Genomic DNA, 24,033 nt, shown 5'->3' with positions numbered 1-24,033 from the left:
CATACATGGAAAGCAATTCTAATTCACTTGCCAGACTTTTCTGTGCCGAGGTAAAATGCACTGGTAGACATGGTCAGCTGGTATCCCCCATGTGATTTCAGATAAGGACACAATCTGGATTCAGACAGTCAGCTAGTCAACCAGTAAGGTATTTCTCTCTCCAGGCTGGACCTGTGCATCTGTGTGGATTCCCACTGAATAGAGACATTAAGGAGAAATTAAATGAAATTTGAAATGGGTACAGACAACCTCGAAAAAAAACAGAATTTGATGTCAACATGAGTTTTGTGCACCTGGGGAGAAAATTATAATTGGTTTGGACCACTTGTAGTCCTTATTAATGCTATGATTATATTGAACATGTTTATGTTTTTTCCCCTCTACTTTTTCAGGTCCCTGATTTTAAAACAGGATGGGTCTGTTATCTGGTCTACCAGTGTAGGTTATAGTGGAATGTAAAAAGTGCAAAGTAATTGTTTACATGTTCACTAGAATCTCTCTCTCAGATACAGCCATCTCTTCTGCCGGCTCCCTTTCTCTCTCTCTCTCTCTCTCTCTCTCTCTCTCTCTCTCTCTCTCTCTCTCTCTCTCTCTCTCTCTCTCTCTCTCTCTCTCTCTCTCTCTCTCTCTCTCTCTCTCTCTCTCTCTCTCTCTCACACACTCTTTCTCACTTGCTCTCTTTCTCTCAGTAGCTGCCCCTCTCAGCCTTTCCTTTTGTTTTTTTTTTGCTTCTAAAAGAGCATAGTTTCTCCTTTTAAGGAAGGCAGACCTTGTTCAGTTCCCAAACCTTACTGGTGGATCACGCAAATGTATCTGGTCTCACGAAAAGGAGACGAGGAGGCCTGCATACGGCTTGTTTGGCTTCAGTGCAGGGGAATCGAGGAGCTAGCTGGTCACCAGAGGCTCCATTCAGGGGATCCCCGTGGACCCTCACTCTGCTGGGTGTAAATCTGTGACAGGCTGGGGTTAAGGAGGGAAGCTTCATAAGGAATGCAGTATGGGGAACTTGGGAGAGTTATGCTTCTGGGAGGGCACCTCTGCTTACCGTGCCTTCCTGTTTCAAGTGTGGACTAATATTTAGGGCAGGGCTGGAGATAAATCCTGAAAGAACACCATTACTTTGAAAGAATGCTTCTCCAGTTTATATAACAAATTGCAAGATGTACAATCAGTCACAACATGCTACGGTTGGATGCCTCCTGTGTACATATCTGTGATTGTTTGGTTGATAACAGTTGTCACGCTAGAGGGGCCGTATTTCAATGACTCGTTTCTATTTTGATTTTTGTCCTCTCGTCCCACATCAAAGCAATCTGAAATGGGTAGATTAGCCTAGCTAGCAGTTCGGTTGTCCTCTCTCCTGTGTGTGTGGTCACCCCTAAAAAGGGAGAGGGGGACGAAGGGGCCGGAGCTAGGTTTTCCACAGAGCGAGAAGGGGGCGGGACTTTAAAAGCCTGGCCAACGCTTCAAACTGCCGGCCCCTTTTGTGAGTTCTATTCCCAGGATCCTTTGAGGGGTAGAAAGCGTTTCCTCTGCCTTTTCTATGATTTGCAACATTAAAGCTCCTCTTTGAAGACAAGGTCCCCTTGTTGGGTTAACCCCGTTACATGTTATTAGCCTCGTTCAGAGATGTGTCGTGGTTAGCTGTATGGCACCCATCTGGCAAGCCCAGGCACTGAAGAGACAGAAAGATAGGCCTATAAAACAGTATAAATGTCTCTTTTAAAGAGCGAGAAATAAGGTTGACGGAAGCCAAATAGAAAGTTTCACCTTGAAACGGTAACAAAGGAAAAATATTTTTGTTGAAAGCCCACAGTCCTATTTTAATCAATCTTTCCGATTTGGCTTACAAATGTATGTCAAAGGACTTAGACGGATATGGTACAAAGGAAGCTGAATATGTTCTGTAGATGTTTGTGAGTGTTCGACTGTACATTGCGTGTGAAGCCCACAACATTTCTGTACCTACTTCAGTTCAGGCATTAATATTTTTGAAGCTTTTCCATCAAAGTATACCTTTCTCGACTGTTGTTTGAGCACTCTCTTTCTCTGTTTATTCTCCCAGGTCCAAGGACCTGATCAAGGAGGCCATCTTGGACAATGACTTCATGAAGAACCTGGAGATGTCTCAGATCCAGGAGATAGTGGACTGTATGTACCCTGTGGATTATGGCAAGGACAGCTGCATCATCAAGGAGGGAGATGTGGGCTCGCTGGTCTATGTCATGGAAGGTAACACATCTCATTGTCAGTGTGCAGCGCACACTCTATTTTCCCACAATATTTACTTGATTGTATAAGACGTGCAGCAGCTTGTCTCTCTCCGTCAGACTCTTTGTAAACATTGACAGTAGTTAAACCCAGTCAAACTATTCTCAAATAAAACTTTCTCAGAGCATTTGCTTTCCTTAGCACCTGCTATTTTGACCCTGCAGGATTTTTTTAGGCAGTTCAAAGGCATTACTTTTACTACCATAGAACGATGAAAAATGACATTTCAAGGTCTTTAGTATAGTACCCAATAAAAATTGTGTGTGTATGAGAATGTGTGTAATCAGTGTTGAAGTCGTTTCCATGCTGGAGGTAGATATGCGATCAGTGGCATTTTAAGTTAATTGTGTTTGTGTGAGACCACCTTCAATCATATTGATTGACATCACCAGAAGGCCAGTGGTTCTGTTCAAGCCACTGATTTTAATTATAGGTTCTGTAGTGTGTTACTGAATCAGGACTGGGCATTTGGAATTTCCGAGGCGAGAATGGCATTCTGTCTGCTCTTCAGAGCGGCTCACATAATACCAACTCACTTTTTTAATTCCCATAATAAACATGATTATTGATCGGCCCGGGCGACTCTCAGCCTCAGGGAACGGCGGTAGTCTATTCTTGTCCAGCAGACGTCCGGGAACTCAGGTCTCAGGATAGCACAGTGTGTTCAGGGCTTTCAACTCTGGGCTTGTGAAGACACCTCCTTACTGTAGCAGCCAGCATCAGCCGAGAAGAGTTCTGTCCTTACCCTTGTCCATCTGTTCCGAGAGGCTCTGCTCCCTGGAGGAGCTCCCTCTCTCCTCCCCAGCTCCACCTCCTTCCCCTCTGATGCTGCGCCTCCCTCCCCTCTGGTGCTTGCGCCTCCTACTGGCTCGCTTGCGCCTCCTACTGGCTCGCTTGCGCCTCCTACTGGCTCGCTGCATGAGAAAGATGGGAGACGGAGGAGCCGGTGACATTTCGGTGGGATTGTGTTTGCGAGGGGGGGTCCCTGCAATGCTCCATCATATTTGATGGACAGTTTCGCAAAGGCTAATATATGTAGGGTTGTTTGTTTCTGTCTGTGTCTGTTTTGGGGGAGTAAGATCAAAAGAATTAGCTTTGCTGTGTGCTGCGAATAAACATGGTCAGGTTGATTCATAGCAACCGTTATTTGTCAATTAGACCCCCAAACCTTCACGAAATGGTTGTCCCTGTGTGGTGCGTCCTTGCATGTGCACATTTGTGGGAGAGAGTGAAAGTGACAGTGTGTGTCACTTTCAATGCCGTTTGGAGGTGTGTATTTATGTGTGTGTGTGCGCGTGTTTTTCCATGTCCTACTTCATCTGCTTGAATGGAATGGACACCCTGTGGTGCTCAAGGGTCTCTCTCAGTTTCTGATGAATCCTTTCTCACTAAAGTGCAGTTAGAGGAAAATGATGCATAGATGGCAATGGAGGGAAGGTTTGGGGGCTGTGGGAGTTGCTCACTGACAGTAATATAGTAAGAGGTGTTTTATGGAAGAAAGGGCATCAAATTCAACACTGAAAGATTTGTTCATTGAATGAAACTGAATTGAGAATATGTTGGTCATTGCCAGTAGTCCTTTAATTCTTGATGGTTGTAAAGGATATATCCGTCTTGTCAGTTTTTTCTAATAACTGCTTTTACCTCTTAAGTCTCCACTGTAAAAAAGGATAAAGGTTAGGTATGTCATCCCCAGAGGTCTAAGGCTCTTAGTGGAGGATGGGAGGAGGCCAGAGCCTGTGACCTTTCTAAGTAGGACGGTCAGGGTGTTGCAGAGTATGTCACACTGCCCTAGTGTTCTGTCCGTAGTTTATCTTTGTGTGTGGGTCCTCTGTTTATATGTGTTTCTATGCTCAGTGTGTGCACCCTCTGTGTGTGTGTGTGTGTGTCTGTACTTGTGTTCTACACATTATGAACACACTTGTGCACTCATTGTGTGTGTTGTCATATGTGTATGTGTGCATGGCTGACATGTCTCTCTACTTATGTCAGCTAATGGTTGTAATACATTGTATCAAGCAGCCTCGAAACACTAATTGCAGAATCAAGGAAATTAACCTGTTCCCAGGGGATGATCAGTGCTTCTGATTGGGAGTATAGTCAGTGAACAATCTTTTAGGTGTTTAAAGGAGATAATAGCAGGGATAATCAAATCCAATTATTATCAAGTGCTTCCAACACTTTACAACTTCCCTTATTTCTCCACCGTTCAACAGCGAAGTTAATTGCACCCAAAACTCATTAAACAAGGACATACCTGTCAGATAGCAGCCAGGTGTGCGCTGGAAAGGTGTTTCTGGAGGCTGCTGAGACGGGAATAGTTCAGTGAGATGCCCAGACGTCTCGTCCTACCGTCACGCGGGCCGTGAAAGTCACAGTGGTGTGCAACACTCTGGCTGCGAGGCGCTATATTTTTTCACTTCCACTTTCCTCTCTGGAGGTTTAAACAGCCAAGATCCCTCCAGGTGACCAGGGATCACTGGATGTTTCCCAGACTGAGTGCTGAGCCACAGTGACACCATGTCTAAGAGGTCTAGGGTAAACATTGTTGAACACCCCCTGAGAAGCCTCGGGGTGTGTCGTTCCCTGTTGACTTACATTGCTCCAAATGTTTGTACCGGCTACATCTCACTCTCTAGGCAATGTTCAATCCCGGCTCATTCTTTTGTGAATCCACTGCCGTGTGCAAGGGATTTGAAACACTGCTTCTTCAAGTCTTGATGTTTTATCATGTTCAATTGGAAACTTTACTCACTCACATATTAGTGTGTGGTCCTTATTTCAGGATTAGACAAAATGTTGAACCTGAAGAATGTTTGGAGTGGGAAGGTGTGAGTGTTGATACCAGTCAGACTAATCCTGATCATATTTATCCTGAAAAGATATCCGCTAACAGCTGCCTCTCTTCTGGGAAGGCTGTCCACAAGATTTTGGAGTGTGTCTGTGGGAGTAAGTGCCCATGCAGCTACAAGAGCATTAGGGAGTTTGGCCACTGCTGCTGGGTGATTACACCTGGCTTTCAAATGGCTTTAGACTTGATCCCAAATGTGTTTGATGGTGTTTAGGTCAGGGATCTATGCTGGCCAGTCAAGTTTTTTCGAAGCAAACTCAACAAAATGTTTCTGTGTGGACCTCGCTTTGCGCATAATCATAGCCACATGAGGGGGGCACATCCATATTATTGCCTTTGGATTTAGAATGGGATGTCATAAAAGTTCCTGTAGGTGTAATGGGTCGCAATACATTTGTCTATATTGTGCAATTTTTTTCTAATTTGTAATTGCTGATCCTTTTATTGATATCACACAGTACGTTCATATCAATTTGTTCATTGACCTTGACCCTGCCAGTGTGTACTATATGTCACATTATTGTCATAGACAATCCTCTGTCACCCCTTGTATTAGAGCACCTCCATCCGAATAAACTCAATTGCAGTTTCGGGAATCTTCAAGCCCCTAAGATACTAACTGATACAAACAGAGCGTAACTGAAGGTCATTTCTGTCATTCTGGAGGACTGTATCTAAAATTGTACCAGATTTACCTCCAACCAATCACGGAGCAGCTGTGGGTTGCCGCAGGCTCCTGGGACATCTTCAGATCATTGATCAGGGACACCAAGCAGCACCTGAGGCTGAGAGCTGAGAGGTCCACAAACCCCTGGCCAGGGGAGGAGTGTCTCATCTCCTGTGCGCTGCCTGGGTGGAGGTGATTGGTGCTCTCAGAGGTGGGCTCATCGCTCCCTGGCCAGTAAAGTGAGGCTGAGAAATCTTCAGTTAACCCAGATCAGATGGCTGTATCAGTGACAGGTTTGGGGACTTCACCAATGTGCTGAGCAGGAAGGGATGGAAGCCGAGTGGACACAGCTAGTAATGTATTCTACATGAAGCTGTTTGCTTTTGAACAATACTCCAGATTAAAAACAGTTATTATGCCTCGATTAAATTAATGGATCTATTGCCAATTCCGCCCCCCAACCCACACTCAGCCACCTGTGACTTTGGGTTGCTTGGCAACCAAATAAATGGAAATCTAAGGTAGTGTGGTTTGGATTTTGCTATCAAGGTTATGTTATGCTTGCTCCAGGGAATACAGATTCATCAATCATCCCTACAACCAAAAATGTGGACTAAGATTTGCTTTTTTTTGTCGTAGACTATCCACCATCTGACAACAGCTTGGACTAGGTTAAGTGTGTTTGTACACTGGAGCTTCAGAGGAGCCATTGAAATGGCTGTTCAGGTTGAGGAGCCCTCACAACTCTTACTGGAACGAGAAGGAGAACCAGGCTTAGAGGGCTAACCGCACACGATGTTGTTTTTCCTTTCGATTTGTGAACGGTGTGTGCGTGTGTGTGTTTGAGCAGGCACTCATCTGTGTGTCTCTCCTGCACCTTGGTCGGGCCTGTAATCTGTAATCTGGAGGTGTGAACAGCAGATAGGAGGGAAAGAAAAAGAGAGAGGGAAAGCGGAAAATGTATTCCATTCCATTTCTGACTCATTTGATTTCAAATTTACACCTCAGAATGGCGTGTGCAGTATGCAAAAATAGTAAAGGCATCCCTGGCAAGTTTAAAACGGCATGTTGTTTCTGTTAAAGTGTGATAAGCCAGTTCGATTCCCGGTCATGCCAACTGACGTTGTGTCCTTGGGCAAGGCACTTCACCCTACTTGCCTCGGGGGAATGTCCCTGTACTTACTGTAAGTCGCTCTGGATAAGAGCGTCTGCTAAATGACTAAATGTAAATGTAAATGTAACATAGCACCCTCCATATATTACTTTCACCCTTATACGGCTTGACAGTCGAGCTTAGAGGCCATTAGAGCTTTTGTGTCATTTATGTGTAAACGGGTGGTGAACATAGGATGGAGACTAATTTGAAATCCCTCACACAATATGGTGATACTCTCACCTTTGTATCTGTTGTCTCTCTCTCTCTCTCTCTCTCTCTCTCTCTCTCTCTCTCTCTCTCTCTCTCTCTCATTCTCTCTCTCTCATTCTCTCTCTGTCTCTCTCTCTTTCTCACTCTCTCTCTGTCTCTCTCTCGCTTTCCCTCACTCACTCTCTCACACACATTGGCCACAATGTTTTCTATCCCTATGGTGTTATCTCCTTTTTCTTTCACTCTCTTTCTCTTTTTACCCAATTTTCCCTGTCAATTATTTTTCCTTTCTGTCCTCTCTATCTTATTTAGCTCCCTCCTTTCTCTACCAGTGATGAGTATATAGAGGACTGAGTTTTTAGTCAGCCCAGGAGTGAATATTGATTACTATTTCCAGTCCAAGGGATTATGTGAAAATGCCTTACAGGGGAATGAATGAGTCATTGTGAAGGATCACAGGTCCTATATTACAGTAATTCATTTGAATTCACCTGGTATTGGGAGCTTCTCAGCTGGGAATGAGTTGGTCGAGGTACATGTGTGTCTATGACTGTCTGTGACTGCGTGTGTCTGATTGGTTATGTCTTGTTGTGCAAAATGTGCGAGGTTGTTTGAACAAACACGTGTCAAGGTCTTGTCTACTTGTTACTTCTATGTTTGAGGTAGTGTGTGTGTACATATATACAGTAGATATATGTAACATACTGTATGTATGTTTCTATACAGTCGGCTATGAATGTATAGATATATTTGTGTGTGGTGTGTGTTTGTGAATGTCTGCCCTGTCTGGATACATGCTTCTTCCCTGTCTGTTTGCTGAGGTGCAATGTGGGAATACAAGATAGATAACTAATAATATGCTCTACCTCAGGGACGGACAAATCCCACTCCCACAGGAAAGTGTGCCAGTTCTGTACACAAGAATTGGAAGTCACACACACACACACACACACACACACACACACACACACACACACACACACACACACACACACACACACACACACACACACACACACACTTATACAGTACATACACATAAACACTACTGACTCACACACTGTAAATCATAGCTGAAAAACACTGTTGTCTATGTAGAGCAAGCTGCAGTTATTACGATGTGGACATGTTTAGTAATAAAGCTCTTTGCTGTTAGTTTAACATAAATTGCACTTTTTGAGAGACTTGAAGCTCAAAACTTATTTTAAGACAATAACCAAGAAAAAGGTCAGGCCTGTTCATTTTATCTCTGTTTTTTCTCTCCCAAGACTTCCCTTGAGTACAGATGGACTTATCTCCAGGAGTCTAGACAGGGCATATGGGAATCTCAGGATGCTTATGATACAACTCCTGTCTTTGATCTTATATTAGATTGAAGACCAGCCTATAATGAAGGCTCACCTTAGAAACCCTTCTCTTATCTCCAACTATGATGTGGCACAATATTAGGTTCCCCACCATAAAAAATGCCCCTACTAAGCCTTCCTATGGAAAGGGTGTGATTGCTTGTGTTTGCTAGTTGTGTGCGAAACCAGTATAATCCAACCCCTATCAACCCTTCTTTGTTAGATATAATATAATTTTACAATGTATGTGTGTGTGTTTCAGAGACTGAGTGGGTGAATGTAGTTATATCTGGGAGCAAATGAGAGAGTATAGGAGCATGTTTGTGTTTGAATGTGTCTGTGTTTTTATGTGTGTGTGTGTGTGTGTGAGAGTGAGTGTATAAGAGACCCCTCTTCCATAATGACATGACAGACAGGGATTCTAATCCTACTGTAAAGGACCCCCAGCGATGTTTTAGCCAGGCCACTCAGGAAATGAGACAGCCGCTGTACTGGACTTTAAATATCACTTTAATCTGCACGCTAACATCCTGGTGCTGTGCTAATTAGGCCCAGTCTGAATAAATAACAACACCGCATCAAGGCTAATGCTAATTGCGACACACTAACAGTCTGGCTTGGAATGCTGAACAAGTCGGCATTTACTTTGCACCCCCCCCCCCCTTCCCTCTCCTCAATCAGCCTGTCAACACAGGAGTTGTAATGTGGCTTTGATGACCAGGATGTGGCAGTGATGGAGCTGCAGTGCTTATTACTGTAATGACTATGGGGGTGAGAGAGGAGATTGCCCGGAAGATAGTATCGTAGTGTAAATCAGAGCAGTATTGCATCCTAAATCAGTTCTTTTTATGATACTACTGCCTTATATAAATAGGTAATTGACACATGTAGACTAGGGGTAAAACACAAGGTCAAGCTTAGGTATTCCAGTGCAAGTCACTCAAGGTATCGAACCAGCTTTTGATTAGCTCTTCTTGTCCCTGATCACTGATCGAGCAGTTGCCCAACTTTGTTGTTTGTGTGGCCCTGACAGACAGATCGTTGCATTCAAAGATCTGAAGTGTCTTTGCTTCCTGTGGCTTGATGTGCAAAGAACATCAACACTCTTGTCACATAAAGTTTGTCCCTATCTCTCTCTCTTTCTCTCATTCTCTCCATCACTCCTTTATATCTCTCTCTTCGTAGAGGGTTTCTTTCCCTTAATGGGATCCGAAGGGAGGCATGACTTGTGTTTTCATAGATGTTACAGAAGTGATCAGGAGGAATTTCTAAATTAATTTGACGGGTCAGTAAATAGAACTGGTAATGACAACAATCTGACCCATCCATAAGCAAACTTGAGAACCAAGGAAACCAGTTAGGATTTCAGATGGCAGTGTTTTCCTCTGCCCTTCTTTGTACAGAAGTCCACAGCAGCAGCGTAGAAACAGATGAATTACAACATCTGAATGAAACGAGTTAATGTAATAAAATGATGCTCATTTTGTGTCATTACTGTAGCATGCAATCATGTTGATGACAATGAAGGTGATAGGCTGATTGGAACGGTTTCCTTTGGAAAATACAACAACTCAAACACAATGCGTGTTTGCTTTTTTTTAAACCTGGGAAAGTGAACAATGTTCTTTTTAGAAATCTTTGCTCAGAACACAGCTGTCCCTTTCAAAGCGTTGCTATCCCTAAAGCTTACCCTATCTCCCTTGGGTGGAGACTCCAGAACCTGGGTCTGAGTCAGACTGAGGCCAGCTTCCTTTGGGGCTGTCCTCCAAAAGACCTATTAAAGACTTAATATGATTCCTACTCAGTCACAGATTCAGGATCAGCCATCTCTCAGGCCTAACCACCAGGCATTAAGGGGGAATTATACCAGCTGATCACAGGACAATGTCTCGGGGCAACCCCATCTCTCCCATCTCCAAGTCCCCCATTTATAAGCCTCAGAGGCTATGAACCTTCCTTTAACTTGATCCAATAAGAGGGGTCCAGTGGCCTTCAAACACTGATTTAAAGTCATATATTTCTGCACATTCCTAACGGAAAAGGTTGAAGTTGACTGTATAGTAATCTGATTTGTGATGAGTGTTTTGGGTTGAAACCCCTTCCAGAGAGTAGGAAAGGGTCTTTGGTCGTTTTTTACTCTGCTGGACCAGTCCTCCCCCATGCCTTGCTCTGTCTCCTCAGAATGTGTTGTTAGAAAACAAGGAAGAGGCTGAGAGGAATAATCGCTCTAACTCATGCATGACCACACAGCCTTATTTAGAGACATAATAACCTCAACATGAGATACGTGGAGGCAGGAAATTAAAGGACTGTTCTTTTACAAATTCAGTTATGGTAATTTAAAACTTTGCATGACATTTCAAATAAGCAAGTAAGTAATAATCTTTATACAAACATCCACACAATGCTCTTCCTTTAGTGCCTTATCTATCTCAGCTGGTTTTGACCAGTGCAATATACTGTAGATATCTGTGCTTGACCTGTACTTAACCATAACTATAGCTCATTGTGTATAGTCCAGTCCTTACCATTTGAAGAAAGCCAAGCTGACTGAAAGACGTGTCCGTTTTTCTTCCACCTGTACTCACCAATAGGATTGTTACTGGTCAGAACAAGATAGCAGACACCCCATAACTTTCTCCATACCAGAAGGAGCCCCTCCAATGTCACATGCACCACTACTCAAGGGTGACCCACAAAGGACAGAGGAAGATTAATACTTTGGGTTTGGAAAGCAGCCAGACTGCTTGCCAGCCAACTTCACTTCCTTCTCAAGACACATCAACTTTGCCCCTGAACTAACCCTGAACATACATTCAAATGACAATGATCACCAAACGAGGGAGGACAGGGGAACAATGTGTCCTACAGAGGTGAGGCTGGCGTTAACACTGGAGATATTAAGTCTTTGAGGGCGCTTTGCATTTTCTCTGTGGATACCCTGTTTTATGACCTAATGAGATGCGGCAGGTGAGTCACTGGGTGAGGTTGTCAGGGCAAATTCTGGTCAGACAGAGATTCAAATGTCCTGTGGTCAGACAGAACTGTGGGGTTTATTCACTGGATGAAGTAATTCTCCCCTCCACAAACCCTCGGCTCATCTCTTATTTGGCTCTGTCAGGAAAGTCGGACAGAGCACAACTACGCAAACTTCTGGAAATGATGGTGTCAGGAGGTGTGCGTCTGTGTGTGTTTGTGTCTGTCTGTCTGTCTGTCTCTCTGTGTGTGTGTTTGGACTCTTTAAGTAAACACCCCTTGAGCAGCCTGAGAAATTAGATAAAGGTGTGTTGTGAGCTCTGTGCTTGAGTAAAACCAACAAAGTCTGGCATTATCACGGCATTCTAATCTCCAGCTCTCGCACCAAGCACGTCTCTAGTCTGTCAAATACTAAACACACAACTCTCTGCCCACGTGACAAGAGTGACTGTCCAGAAACAGACCAGAAACCCGCTATTGGATTCTTCCTGTCCTGTCGCGAGCTCACCTACAGTATGTACATAGACCCCACTGTCATGTTGGAGCTAACTGGCTGCTCAGACTTCCTGCAAAACATGGCAGACTGCCTGACTTCTCTTCTACAACTCAGTTCCTATTAACGGTATCTAATTCCCTTCTTCACTAGTGACTAGTTCTAGAACCATTTCCGTACAGGTGTCAGATTGTCAGTTCATAGAAGTCTCCTCACATCCCTGCCATAAAAACGGACGTGTTCTTCCTCAGTCGCCTCGAAACACCTTCCTCTCCATCAGCCATCTCAGTCAACCAATGGAAAGAGAGACTCAACTGAAATGTCTCTGGCCAGAATCCAGAAACCTCTCTTCGTCATAGTGTCTTTTTTCTGTTCCCTCCAATCTAGCACTGACAATAATTTGGCCTGTTTCTGACTAGGATGTAACGAGTCCTGTGTATGTCTGGACCTGGAGACTGTGTATGTATGCACCATAACAGGATTAATAGGTTCAGTTGGTGTTGAAGGTGATTTCAACAGACTGACTGACTTCCATTCATGGTCTGACCGGCAAAGGAGACCGTCGAAGTGGAACAAACCTCAACACTGTTGATGAGGTGAAAAGTTCCTTTTTATGACGGAACACTCTGGTTTATCCTTTCATCTCCAGCCGTCACTGCTGGAAGAGAGCAGGCGGGTTTATGCGAGGGTTGGAACCTATTGAGTGAAGGCAGTGCAAACAGTGGTAAGGTGGTCCCAGGGCTGTGGCCCAGCTATGAAGTCTGTTTGGAGGATATCCCTCTGCTTTCACTCCAGAGTTATGGAGGTCATGTTGAATTTTCTAGGCTCACCTCAATAATATCTTGGAGATTAGAAAGAGGCCTAAAACTTGGCCTAATATGGGTTAGCTGTTGTGCAATGCAGACTGTGTGCCTGATAGTGTCACATCATCATCACCCCCTTAAACAATGGTTTTCCTCTGAGACCTGTAGAAGACTTATGAAGTTCCTTCAAAAATGCAGCCCCTCTGCTCTTATCTTTTACTCCAGTTCCTTAAATCATATAACATGGACTCGCTATTCGATCTGTCTTTTTCTGGAACTCCAAATCAGACATCTATTGTGGTTAGTCTGCCTGGGTTTTCAGGTGTGAATGTTTTGGTGATGAGGCTCATCCATACACAATGACTGCTGCCTTCCCCAATCACAGGAACAAAGACCCTCCAATCACAGCCAACCATGCCAGCCGCCTAATCACACAGAGAGACAAGGGCTCATGACAAAATCTGTGACTCAGGATTACTGTTTTCACTCTTCATTTTTGAACAGAAGATGAGTTTGAACAGTTGAATTCATAATTAAAGGTTGAGAGGCTTAAACCGCCATTAACAAATGTGCTCAGACTCAGCAGGAACTTGTCATGTTCCATAGGGATGCACAGTTAATCATGTTCCTCATGATAATGAGCATGCAGGGTTTATAAACAGCAGAAAGCAGCAAATGAATTCTCCATGTTTAATGCAAACAAGAATCCCTTTTAAGCACTAAGCTAGATCCGCTTCTGTTTGAGGTGTTGCATCAGATGTCTTTCGAAAGGCAGCACAGCTCCTGACGAGAAAGCGAAGAGCTCGCTGCGGCGCGATTGCTACGGCCGGTAGACCCGACCAAAATAATGTGATGAGATGTTTGAATTGGGTGTGCTTGTGTGTGTTTTCAGACGGTAAGGTGGAAGTAACAAAGGAGAGTCTGAAGCTGTGCACCATGGGACCAGGGAAGGTGTTCGGAGAGCTGGCCATCCTCTATAACTGCACCAGGACAGCCACTGTTAAAAGTAAGTCGACACACACACACGCACGCACACTACACGGCTTAAGCTAGCCTAGGAGGAGAGTCAAACAGGATGTGGCCTGTGAATCATCCCCCAGTGGGTGACTGGGGTTTCCAGAAAGTGGCAAGGAATCTCCCACTGTCGTTGCAACATTGGGAGCGTGAGACACACTGATTATTATTCCGGAGTGAAGGTGAAACACAACACATTTTCATGCCACTCTGGTTGAGTGCTTCTTCAGACGTTCACCAGCATTGCTATGCAGCATACCATCTCGGTTTTTCATTACGATAGAGTGTGGCTGTGTCTCAGACCATAAAGGACAGTGGCGTTCCATTTGGTGAGAAAAAGGGCTGTCAGCAATTGTACTTTTTACACTGTGGAAGAAGAGAGACATCAGGGGAGATGAAGAGCAGAGCCTAAACATACATGCACACACACATAGAGCCAGTGAGAACTAGTGTGTTATTAGACAGTGTGCTGTTAGACAGTGTGCGACGGTGAAGGATGTGTGTTTACAGAACAGAGAGGAAATGAGTTCAGACTTGACCCGTGGGGTTGGATAGGAATTACTGAAGATCTACACTGCACAGTGTTTACAGGATGATATATAGGACACACAGAAGGTGCACACTCTGGAATGAAGCTCTTTTGATTAAAATAGTATTGTGACTGGTAAGGGGTACTTTATGCATACAACACATACTCAAACATGTACACAAACATACGGATATACTGTATACTACAGCTCTGGGAAAAATTCAGAGACCACTGCAAAATTATCAGTTTCTCTGGTTTTACGTTTTTCTAGGTATGTTTGGGTACAATGAAAATGCTTCTTTTATTCTATAAACAACAAATATTTCTCCCAAATTCCTTATAAAATATTGTCATTTATTGCCATTTATTTGCAGAAAATGGTAACTAGTCAAAATAACAACAAAATTGTTTTCAAGAGGTGTTTTCAGATCTCGAAGAATGCAAACAAAAGTTCCAATTAATTTAGAAACACCACAGTGCAAGTGTTTTACTTATGATGAGTTCAGACAGAAAACAATATTTGGTGGAATATCCCTGATTTTCAATCACAACTTTCATGTGTCTTCTGGCATGCTCTCGATCAGTCTTTCACATTGCTATTGGGTGACTGCCACTCTTGGCGCAAGGATTGAAGCAGCTCGGCTTTGCTTGATGGCCTGTGACCATCCATGTTCCTCTCAATCACATTCCAGAGGAAATAAATATATTGCAAAAGGGCACTTATCTAGCCTGACATCACCAGACTGAAACTTGAGTTTGCTAGCACTTACCTAGTCAGGGGCCAAAAGGCCAGGTGGTCGGGCACCACCAGGGGTCTATCTGTGTACGTGCCTAACCACAGCAGTGTTTTTTTTAATGACTTTTCCTTATCACATAAGGTTTGGTACAGGTGATCAGCTAATCCAGTAAGTCATTAAGTAAAATGAGTTGTGCCTGTATTGGAATTCAACAGATACCGAAATGAGTGGTGTCTTATTTCTTTCCTTAGCAGTGTACGTACCTCTGCGTCATCTCACCTCATGCTCATGAGAGGAAGCAGAGGAAGGCCTGTTTCTGGACTGGATAAGGCTGATTGACGGGACCCTGTCAGTAGCAGCTAAACCTCAGCGTTTAGCCATGATAAGGGCTGTATCGACGAAAAGAATCCATTCCATGCACAGTTGGTTGATTGATTTTCCTTGGATGCTGTTTGGCTATTGAAGCCTAGTCTTCTCTGTGTTGGCCTAGTATGAAGGGCAAGGGGTCCCTGGGGGGAGGAAGTGGGTGAGGTGTGAGGGAGAAGGGGGAGCCTACATACTATCAGTTATCCCCCCCCCCCTTCCCCCCGGTTCTGGCCAAGCGACTGGATCTCTAGGCTCTGTTGCCATAGCGATGGCTCCCAGGGGATGGTTCCGTGGGTGTGTCTTGGGGATAAGATTTACCTCCTTCGAGGTTATGGAGTGCCCCCCTCCCCACCCCCACCAGCACCCGTCACACTCTCTCACCTTACACACTCTCTCACCTTACACACACACACACACACACACACACACACACACACACACACACACACACACACACACACACACACACACACACACACACACCGACACTGGTGGAAGCACTACACCTGAAAGAAACAATATATTTGAAGGAGGTGTTGACAGCCCATCACTAGACTTGAGAGACATCATATTTAATTAGATATGGATATGGAATTGCTCTACTGTATGCATTATGTTAAATGTGACTTTAATTCACACAACATACTATGTTCTAATATAACTCATTTGCATGTGTAATCAGACATGGCAACTTGAGTACCGTACCCCCTCCCCCACCCGAATTCCTTTCGGTATAAGCATCAGCATAGATGAAGCATAATTACATATCTGTGGTGTGCTATTTCGTACCACTCTATTCCCATCCACAACATGTTCACATTCTCAATAATGGAGAATGTGTGTTCCAAATATCGGGTTGCGATTGTCCATGATCAGACGCTGTTGTTGCGAGGCTGCTGGATAAGGCCTTGTCTCAAACCTTCTGCTAGTTTTGGAGGAGGATCTGGGAAGAGCAGACAAGTTTCAAAAGGGAATCATTTATTATTCAGGTCAGGAGACCCAACAAATTTCCCAACAAATCATAAGTAAACATAGGTGGAGCTACAAATTGGAAAATTTACTATAGTAAGTTTTGTATCCAGAGGGCATTCCACTCTCTAGCAACCATAAGCCTATTTGTCAGTCGATGGTCTAGCAGAGTTGAATAGGTGGAACCGCCTGCCTCTGGAGGCTAATTAAGTGATGAATGTTGTCTTTCTTTTTGCCCGTGTATTGGTGTGTTAGAAGGATGCTTAGTGGAAGCTTTACAACTTCTACTTACATTTACATTTAGTCATTTAGCAGACGCTCTTATCCAGGGCGACTTACAGTAAGTACAGGGACATTCCCCCCGAGGCAAGTAGGGTGAAGTGCCTTGCTCACAGACACAACATCATTTGGCATGGCCGGGAATCTAACTGGCAACCTTCTGATTAATAGCCTGATTCCCTAACCGCTCAGCCATGTGACCTCCCACTTCTTACTTACAACTTACTTAAGTTCACCTCATAGGGAGAGCAACACCTCACATGGCTACATTTCATGAATTATGCCCACAGCTAGACAGTAGTGAACAATAGAGACATTTCTATGAACAGAAACGGACTATTTCTGTGTCATAAGGCACAGAACATATAGCACCCAGGAGAGGGATGGTGGAGATATTGTAATGTTAAAATTGATATTCTCCTATTTCTTTAACAGCCATGAAATGACATTTTTGTGATGATTTGCATATGACCTGGTTAGAGAGGTCTTTCTGTTTGTGATGGGAGGCATTTAATAGTGTGGGGGTTTCTTCCATTTTTTTTTCTCCTGTTGAGAGTTTTTTGGGAGTTTTTCCTTGTCTTCCTTGAGGGTTTAGGTTGGTTGAGGGGCAGTTCTATGGGCATATGTGAAGCCCTCTGTGACATGCTTGCGTGTAAAAAGGGCTATACAAATACATTTGATTTGATTTGATTTGGGGGTCCCTCACATGAGCTCATGTAGAAATTGAGTGGTGCAGAAAGGCACAGGTCCCCCCCCTCTGGTGATGTGCCAGGGTTTTGATCCTGTTTACGCTTTCCTGAGTGCTGCTGGCTTTCTGTGATGAAGTTGGACCCAAATATAAGAAGACTGTCTGCTTAATGTTAGGACTAAAAATATCTCCAATGCCTATAAACCATACTCACAGCACTAAAAGGCACACATACTTAAACATACTGTATATACATGCACACTCTCCAAGCACACACACACACACACACACGCACACACGCACGCACGCACACACACACACGCACACACACACACACACACACACACACACACACACACACACACACACACACACACACACACACACCATACAGCTCAGTAGTACTTTGTTTCTATTTTCGTCTTGGCATCGTTTAACGAAGGCCAACTTCCCCTCCAGGGTCCTCCTGTGCCGAGGCTTGAGCTGCTGATGTGTGAAGATGCGGAAGTCCTCGCGAACACGTCTGAAAAACCTACTGTATCTATCTCTCCATCATCGTAATACAGTATAAGCCAATGAGGCGAAGCTGCCGTGCACTGTGGACATTGTCGAGGCGTGTAGTCATGGGCACTGAGCTGTGTAAAAGATCGTCTCTCCACCCGAAACAAGCACCCCCCGTCAGGGTTAGGGTGACGCACGGACCCTGCCTGGAAGTCCTCATGGTTCACCCTGTCCACAGCTCCAGGGGCTGTGTTATGGCAGAGCGACACGAGAGAGGGTTTATGGAGGGAGCACAGACACCATGTTCAACAGCTTCCTGTGCTGCCTGTTTCATCATAAAACTTTTTGTTTGGAAGGTCTCGGCAGATTCATGTTGGTGCAAGCCATCGTCACGGACTGTGTTTCTTTCACTCTAGACGTGTACAAAACTACATTTCATGTCTTCGTATACAGTAAGTACATGTGAGTGTGTGTCCTAACAGCTTTTCGGGATGAGGACAGGAAGTTGACAAGAAGGGAGTCATGGGATTGTCTGACCTCTCTCTATGACCTTGAATGTTCGACCGTGGCCTGGCTTCCATTTACAAACACAGAGTGCTGCTTAATGACATCCTCAGAGGGCTAAAAGCATGGGAATGGGTTTTAGAGAAAGAAAAAATTTATGCATGTAGAAAAAGATAGACAATGTCTGAAACATATACATTTACATTTATGCATTTAGCAGACGCTTTTATCCAAAGCGACTTCCAAGAGAGAGCTTTACAAAAGAGCATAGGTCACTGATCATAACAACAAGATAGCCCCAAACATTGCGAGCAGCCAAAACATGAAACATACATGGTGGAAAACCAAATAAGTGCCAAAGGGAAGAACCATAAGAGCATGCAGTTAAACAAGTTACAATTGAACAACATGAAACTCCCCACAAGAGTGCAAGAGTGTACCTGTAGAAAAATATTTACAACAGTAAAATATTTCACAGCGAGTACAAGAATTTGAAACCGTTACAACTAACCAACAAGAGCAACAAGTCTCTCAATACGAGTCATTGTGATCCTGGAGGAAACTAACATCAGGTCCAGCCAAGCATTCCTAAGCGCCGTTGTACTCCCGGAACAAGTACAGCATACAGATACATATTCAGACGGATAAATAGACAGACACTCAGAATTATTGACCTACCAACCTGATCCACAGACCAACCCGCTTACTGACTGTCAGAGAGACAGTCTGTGGTTGAAAAAAAGGGGGGGGGAAGAGACCAAGAGACAGACAGAGAAAGAGGTGGAATAGAAGGAGCATGGTGTTATTCCACACTACTCTGTGGGGAATGAGTGGAAACAAAAAACCCTCTGCTTCCATGTGCTGCCATGGTAACGTCTCCAGAAGGGCGGTCAGGCACAGGGGTGAGAGAGATGGGGGGGGGGAGCGAGAGAGATGTAGGAGTGATGGTGGTGGGGAGAAGGGTGAGGGTACAGGAGAAAAGAGGGGAGGAAATGTTAAGGGGTGAGGGTCAGAGGGGGAGAGATATGAGGTCATGTTGGGATGGTTGGGTGTAAGGGGTGAAGGGGTTATGGTGGAACAGAGTAACTTGTAACTGGAAAAAGGTTGATCATTTTAGATGGATCTGGGTCGTTCTAACCTTTTCCCATGATGCGCCAGTCTGTTCATGCAATTTGTGTGTTTCTCTTTTACTGTGTCTCTCTTTGTGTTTGTGCATTTTCTGTTTTTGTGTGTGTATACTCTTGCACGTGAGAGACCCCTGCTGCGGTCGTTGATAAACTGCGCAGGTGTGTGAGTGTGTGTGTGTGAGAGAAAGAGAGAGAGAGAGCCAGAGGCTGTGCTGGGTCTCCAGACGGCTTGAAAGGTTAACACAGTCAGAGAGAGGGGATGGGAGTTCTGTCAACCAGGGATCCAGTCATAAAACGACCCTGAAGCTGTCCCTTTAAACAACACTGTTTGATGGACGTTATTATGCTAATATGTGTCAATATGGACATGGACTGATAGTATTAACTGTCCCGCTGAGGGAAGGTCAAGGAGTTGTGAGTCATTCTGCATTCCTAAAGGCAGTGCAGCTGTGATGTAAGAGAGGGATGTGTTGTGTGTGTTTGTCTGGAGTGAATTGCACTTTGAATCTGACAATCTGACAACAAAAACTGGGGCATTACAAAACGTAACACAATGCAGGTTTTAAATGCTAGGGCCAAACTCACATTCAAAACAAAGCAGAGATAAGTGTCATCAAACTTCTACTTCCGTGGTTCCTTCGCAGAACGTTTGTTTGTTGTGGTGTCCCAGAGCTTCTAGAGGTTAACTCTACAAATGTTCTTATTCGTGTTTTAGAGCCATGATGCATCCCCCAGTGGTTCCTCCTCAGTGTGGGTCTGTGTGGCTGAAAGAAGGGCTGCTGCATTAGTGTGGGCACTTCAGATTTTGTTTACTAATGTTTGTTCTGTTTTGACACAGCAGGAAACCTTGGAGGAGCCATTGGAACACAACTGTGACATTGTCCACAAATATACTCAGCAAAGCTGTTTACCTAAAATAACTGTTATTTTCTGATAGGTTTAGCATGTCTGAGTTGAGGTAGTATGTCTGTGTCTGTCATCGAGCACTGCTGTGTGCCATTTTAACATTGGCTCAGTATGTCAGTGGTTAAATTTGACCAACTTTAGGAATCAACCAGAGAGATATGAAAACACATGAACATTTACTAAGGCACCCAATATACTCCTACTTTCTGACAAACAGAAAATAACATTTTACCTCAGCAAGACTGTAATGTGACTGTAATCAATTCAAAAGGTGGTTTGAAAATATTTTTTAACTTGGTAAATAATGCTCGGGTCACTCGAACAATTAACGTTTATCTTGTGTACCTCTGAGAAAACCTTTTATTTTTGAAGCTGCATTTAGACACTGCAGGAAACAGAACCCTAATGACAACAACAAAGCCTTGTCTCTGTTTTGCTGGAAATTACAAAAATCTTTTTTTCACTTATAGTTTTCCCCATCATTGAACGGCTTGACATCATCCACATAGTTTCAATTGCTGCACCATGAAATAAAAACGGAATAAAGACAAGGGCAGATAGATGGGAGTGTTCTTTAATGAAAAATTCACAACACAAAGCAAGGGGGGTCATTAAAAGTTAATGGTGTCGATAAAACCCCTAAAAAAGAAGAATCTGCCCTTGTAGCAGCAGGCTTTTTCTATTCTACTCCATTCCCTTTAGGTTTCTCTTTCCTTTCTTGGCCTCCACTCATTTGGAAGCCTTTGAACACACACACACTTGCACGCACAAAAAGAATGGCCTGTGTGAGAAGGTCCAGGGATATTGGTGCCATCATGGCAGCTCCTGTTTGAATTTTTCTTTTTTTACTGCAACCTTCTCAGCACATTACCCTGACAAGTATCACAGCATCATCGTTGATACAGTGACTTCACTCTCCCTGCCTTCACGTGCTGGCCACATGTGATTGTAGCTTTGTGGCTGAATGACATGAACACAGTTGTGTAGCACTGTAGCCTAACTCTCTAGACAATCAATAATCAACAATCACATGGCGCTTAACACACACACTCCATGGGCATATGGACCTTCTTTCTTTTTATTATACCTTGTAGTATTTTCAAATGATTCGTATTTCTTGGATTTCCTCCTTCAGCACTGTCATTCATTCTGCCAGCCCTCAGCTGTCAACACGCCATGGCAGACGATGAACATAATGACTCTCTACTCTTCCTATTGCCATAAACGTACTCCTGTCAAAATTGGATCTCCAAAAACTCATGGACAACACAACACAAGCCCTGGATGGAATTTCAATTTACAGAGTATCTTACCGAATCTACTGCAGGAGTTCCTCCCCAGGTTTCAGAAGATGACTGCTCATTCTGATTCAACAAAGCAACAGAGGAAGGGACTTGAAATGTAAAAAGAATGAGAAATGAAAAAAGACTGAAGGCATAGTTGGTCTGGTCAGTTCATTCTGCCTCACATGTCAAACTCCTTTCAGTGGGCGAAGGCAATTCTGTCAGTACAAGATAAGAAGTTGTGTTTTTTTCTCAACCATGAATAGTATTAAGGAATTGCAATTCGCAGTTTCTGATAGGCCCCTCAGCTTTCTCCATAATGGAACAGAGTCCACACTGACCAATCGGCTGCCGTATACAGTAAATGTTTATGGTGAACTTCCAAACATGCCCAGCTGTATTTGAGGAAGACTTGTCTGGAGTAAAGTCTGTTGATATTTCAGTGGAGTGCTTCTTTTTTTGTTGTTGTTACTTCCCCTGTTTACACGACACAGAGGGATCTGTTCAGAATACTGTTCAATCAGCCCCTGACAAACAGTTCTTGTTAAAGGAACCGTAAAAAAATAATTTCTCTTTAGAAATGGACACAGTAGAATGTATGTGTCGAAACAGTGCAGCCCACGATGATGCACATGTTGCGCCCTGTTTTGCGACATACAGTTTCAGTGAATTGTCTTTTCACAGTAACAGCTGTTCAGACGTTTTCCCACATATTTCCTCATAAATTACTACAGTGGAAAGAACTGCAATAAAGTTTGGTTTTCCTGTGTGGTGCGACGCAGAGCCTGGTGGGGTGGGAGGATGGTGGGCGTGATGACGAACACTGGCATATTTCCTCACCAGCTGCCTCTTGCCCATGGATTCCTTTCTCCCACACGGGGCCAGTGTTGGTAGCATTGGCAGCTGGGACATTGATGTTTGCCTCCTGCATTTGATGGAACCAGTCGTGTGGAACAAAGAAGTGAAATGATAGTCTGCATCAGTGAGGCTGAACAGATTACCCAGCTTGCATCTTGATTGAACCGGGTAGGTGGACGGGGGAGTAGCTCGCAGCATTTACTTTGCTGACCAACTCGACCTAATTTAAACGTCTTACTTTGCTCGTGGGTAGAATGCTCACTACACTCACTTTATTTTCCTCCCCATGCTTCATTGTCTTGGACTTTGTCAGGCCTCTCCAGCTTTCTCACGACCAGTGGAGCCCACGCAGATATAATCAAATAAGACTGAGGATTATTAATTGCTTAGGGGACGGGAGATTAGGGCTCTCCAGGCCTCTACTCCAGCATCAACCGTCAACGGCCTGTGAAAAAGCCATGTTGGAACCCTCCCTAGGGAGAAAAAAGCAAGGGAGACAAAAGTGTGAGAATGTGTGTATGTTCGTTTGTTTGTGTGCGTGTCAGGAAAAAGAATAGTGTCAGGCTGAGAGACGGGTAGAGAGAGAAATTAAACCGGGGAGTTTATGAATGAGGATTGCATCCACTTAGCAGCACTAATGTTTTAGAAAGAGACAAGAGTTTATCCATATGAACAGACCTCAGTTCTCAACATCAAAGCATCAAACCAACGCGTTAGCATTGGAAGGGGAACTTATTCAGTCCTGCTTAACCCTAGGTTAATTACATATAGACTAGACTGTAGCTTTAATCATCCACCGTAGCTGCATGTCTCAAAAATAATCACCATCGTTTTCAAGACGCACACTCATTAATATTCTTATGGTGTTTTATGACATGTTCTTCTCAGTGGAATAGTGATGTCATTTCAGGGATTTGATGACTGGAAATAGGGCTTTAGAGAAGGAGTTAATGAAAGAATGAGACAGACTAGAAATTGACAGAGTGGGAGAGTATGGAAGGAAGAAAGAAAGAAGAGAGGCAGTAAATATGAAGTAAGAGTAGAGGAAATTAAAATAGAATTTAAATGAATTTGAGCAAGAAAAATGCCTGCTGATACTTTTTTTTATAGTATACCAGAAAGCTGCAGTAACAGCTGGAACACAGCTCTGGTCCTAAGAGATGTCTGCGTTTTACAAATACATCCTGATTATGTTTCACACTTTCAAATGCTGTATTTGAAAAATCAAATTTGAACTAAGATGGGTACACTCAGTCATTTTGTACAAACATGTTGGACCATTTTGTTTGAGTTTTCGTATTTGTTGAAATTCTTTTTCATGTACTGTAATCAAAACACGTTGATCTCTCGTGTCATGTCATCAAAATATCTGATGAGGAGAGTGAAGTATGCTGGTCAGTAAACAAGGCCCTCCAGGGCCGGGACCGATGAGCTAATCTTGACAGACAATCATCTCTCAAAGATCTCCAAACAGACACAACAATGCAGCCTGATGCATG

At 43.8% G+C, this 24,033-nt stretch overlaps 1 protein-coding gene across 3 annotated transcripts in view; it reads left to right on the top strand.

Moving 5' to 3' along the window:
* Positions 1-24,033, top strand: part of LOC134022350 (cGMP-dependent protein kinase 1) — a 52,641-nt gene that overhangs the window by 5,978 nt on the left and 22,630 nt on the right. For 2 of the 3 annotated variants that reach the window (XM_062463810.1, XM_062463809.1), the window contains exons 2-3: positions 2,066-2,232; positions 13,666-13,779. In XM_062463810.1, the coding sequence (XP_062319794.1) occupies positions 2,066-2,232; positions 13,666-13,779 (281 nt within the window). The remainder of the gene's footprint in view (positions 1-2,065; positions 2,233-13,665; positions 13,780-24,033) is intronic. The other variant, XM_062463811.1, reaches the window with a different exon arrangement.

Source organism: Osmerus eperlanus, chromosome 6, assembly GCF_963692335.1.
Source record: "Osmerus eperlanus chromosome 6, fOsmEpe2.1, whole genome shotgun sequence".
Lineage (NCBI taxonomy): Eukaryota > Metazoa > Chordata > Actinopteri > Osmeriformes > Osmeridae > Osmerus > Osmerus eperlanus.
Note: the sequence above shows the minus strand (reverse complement) of the source record. Positions and strands in the feature narration are given on the sequence as shown.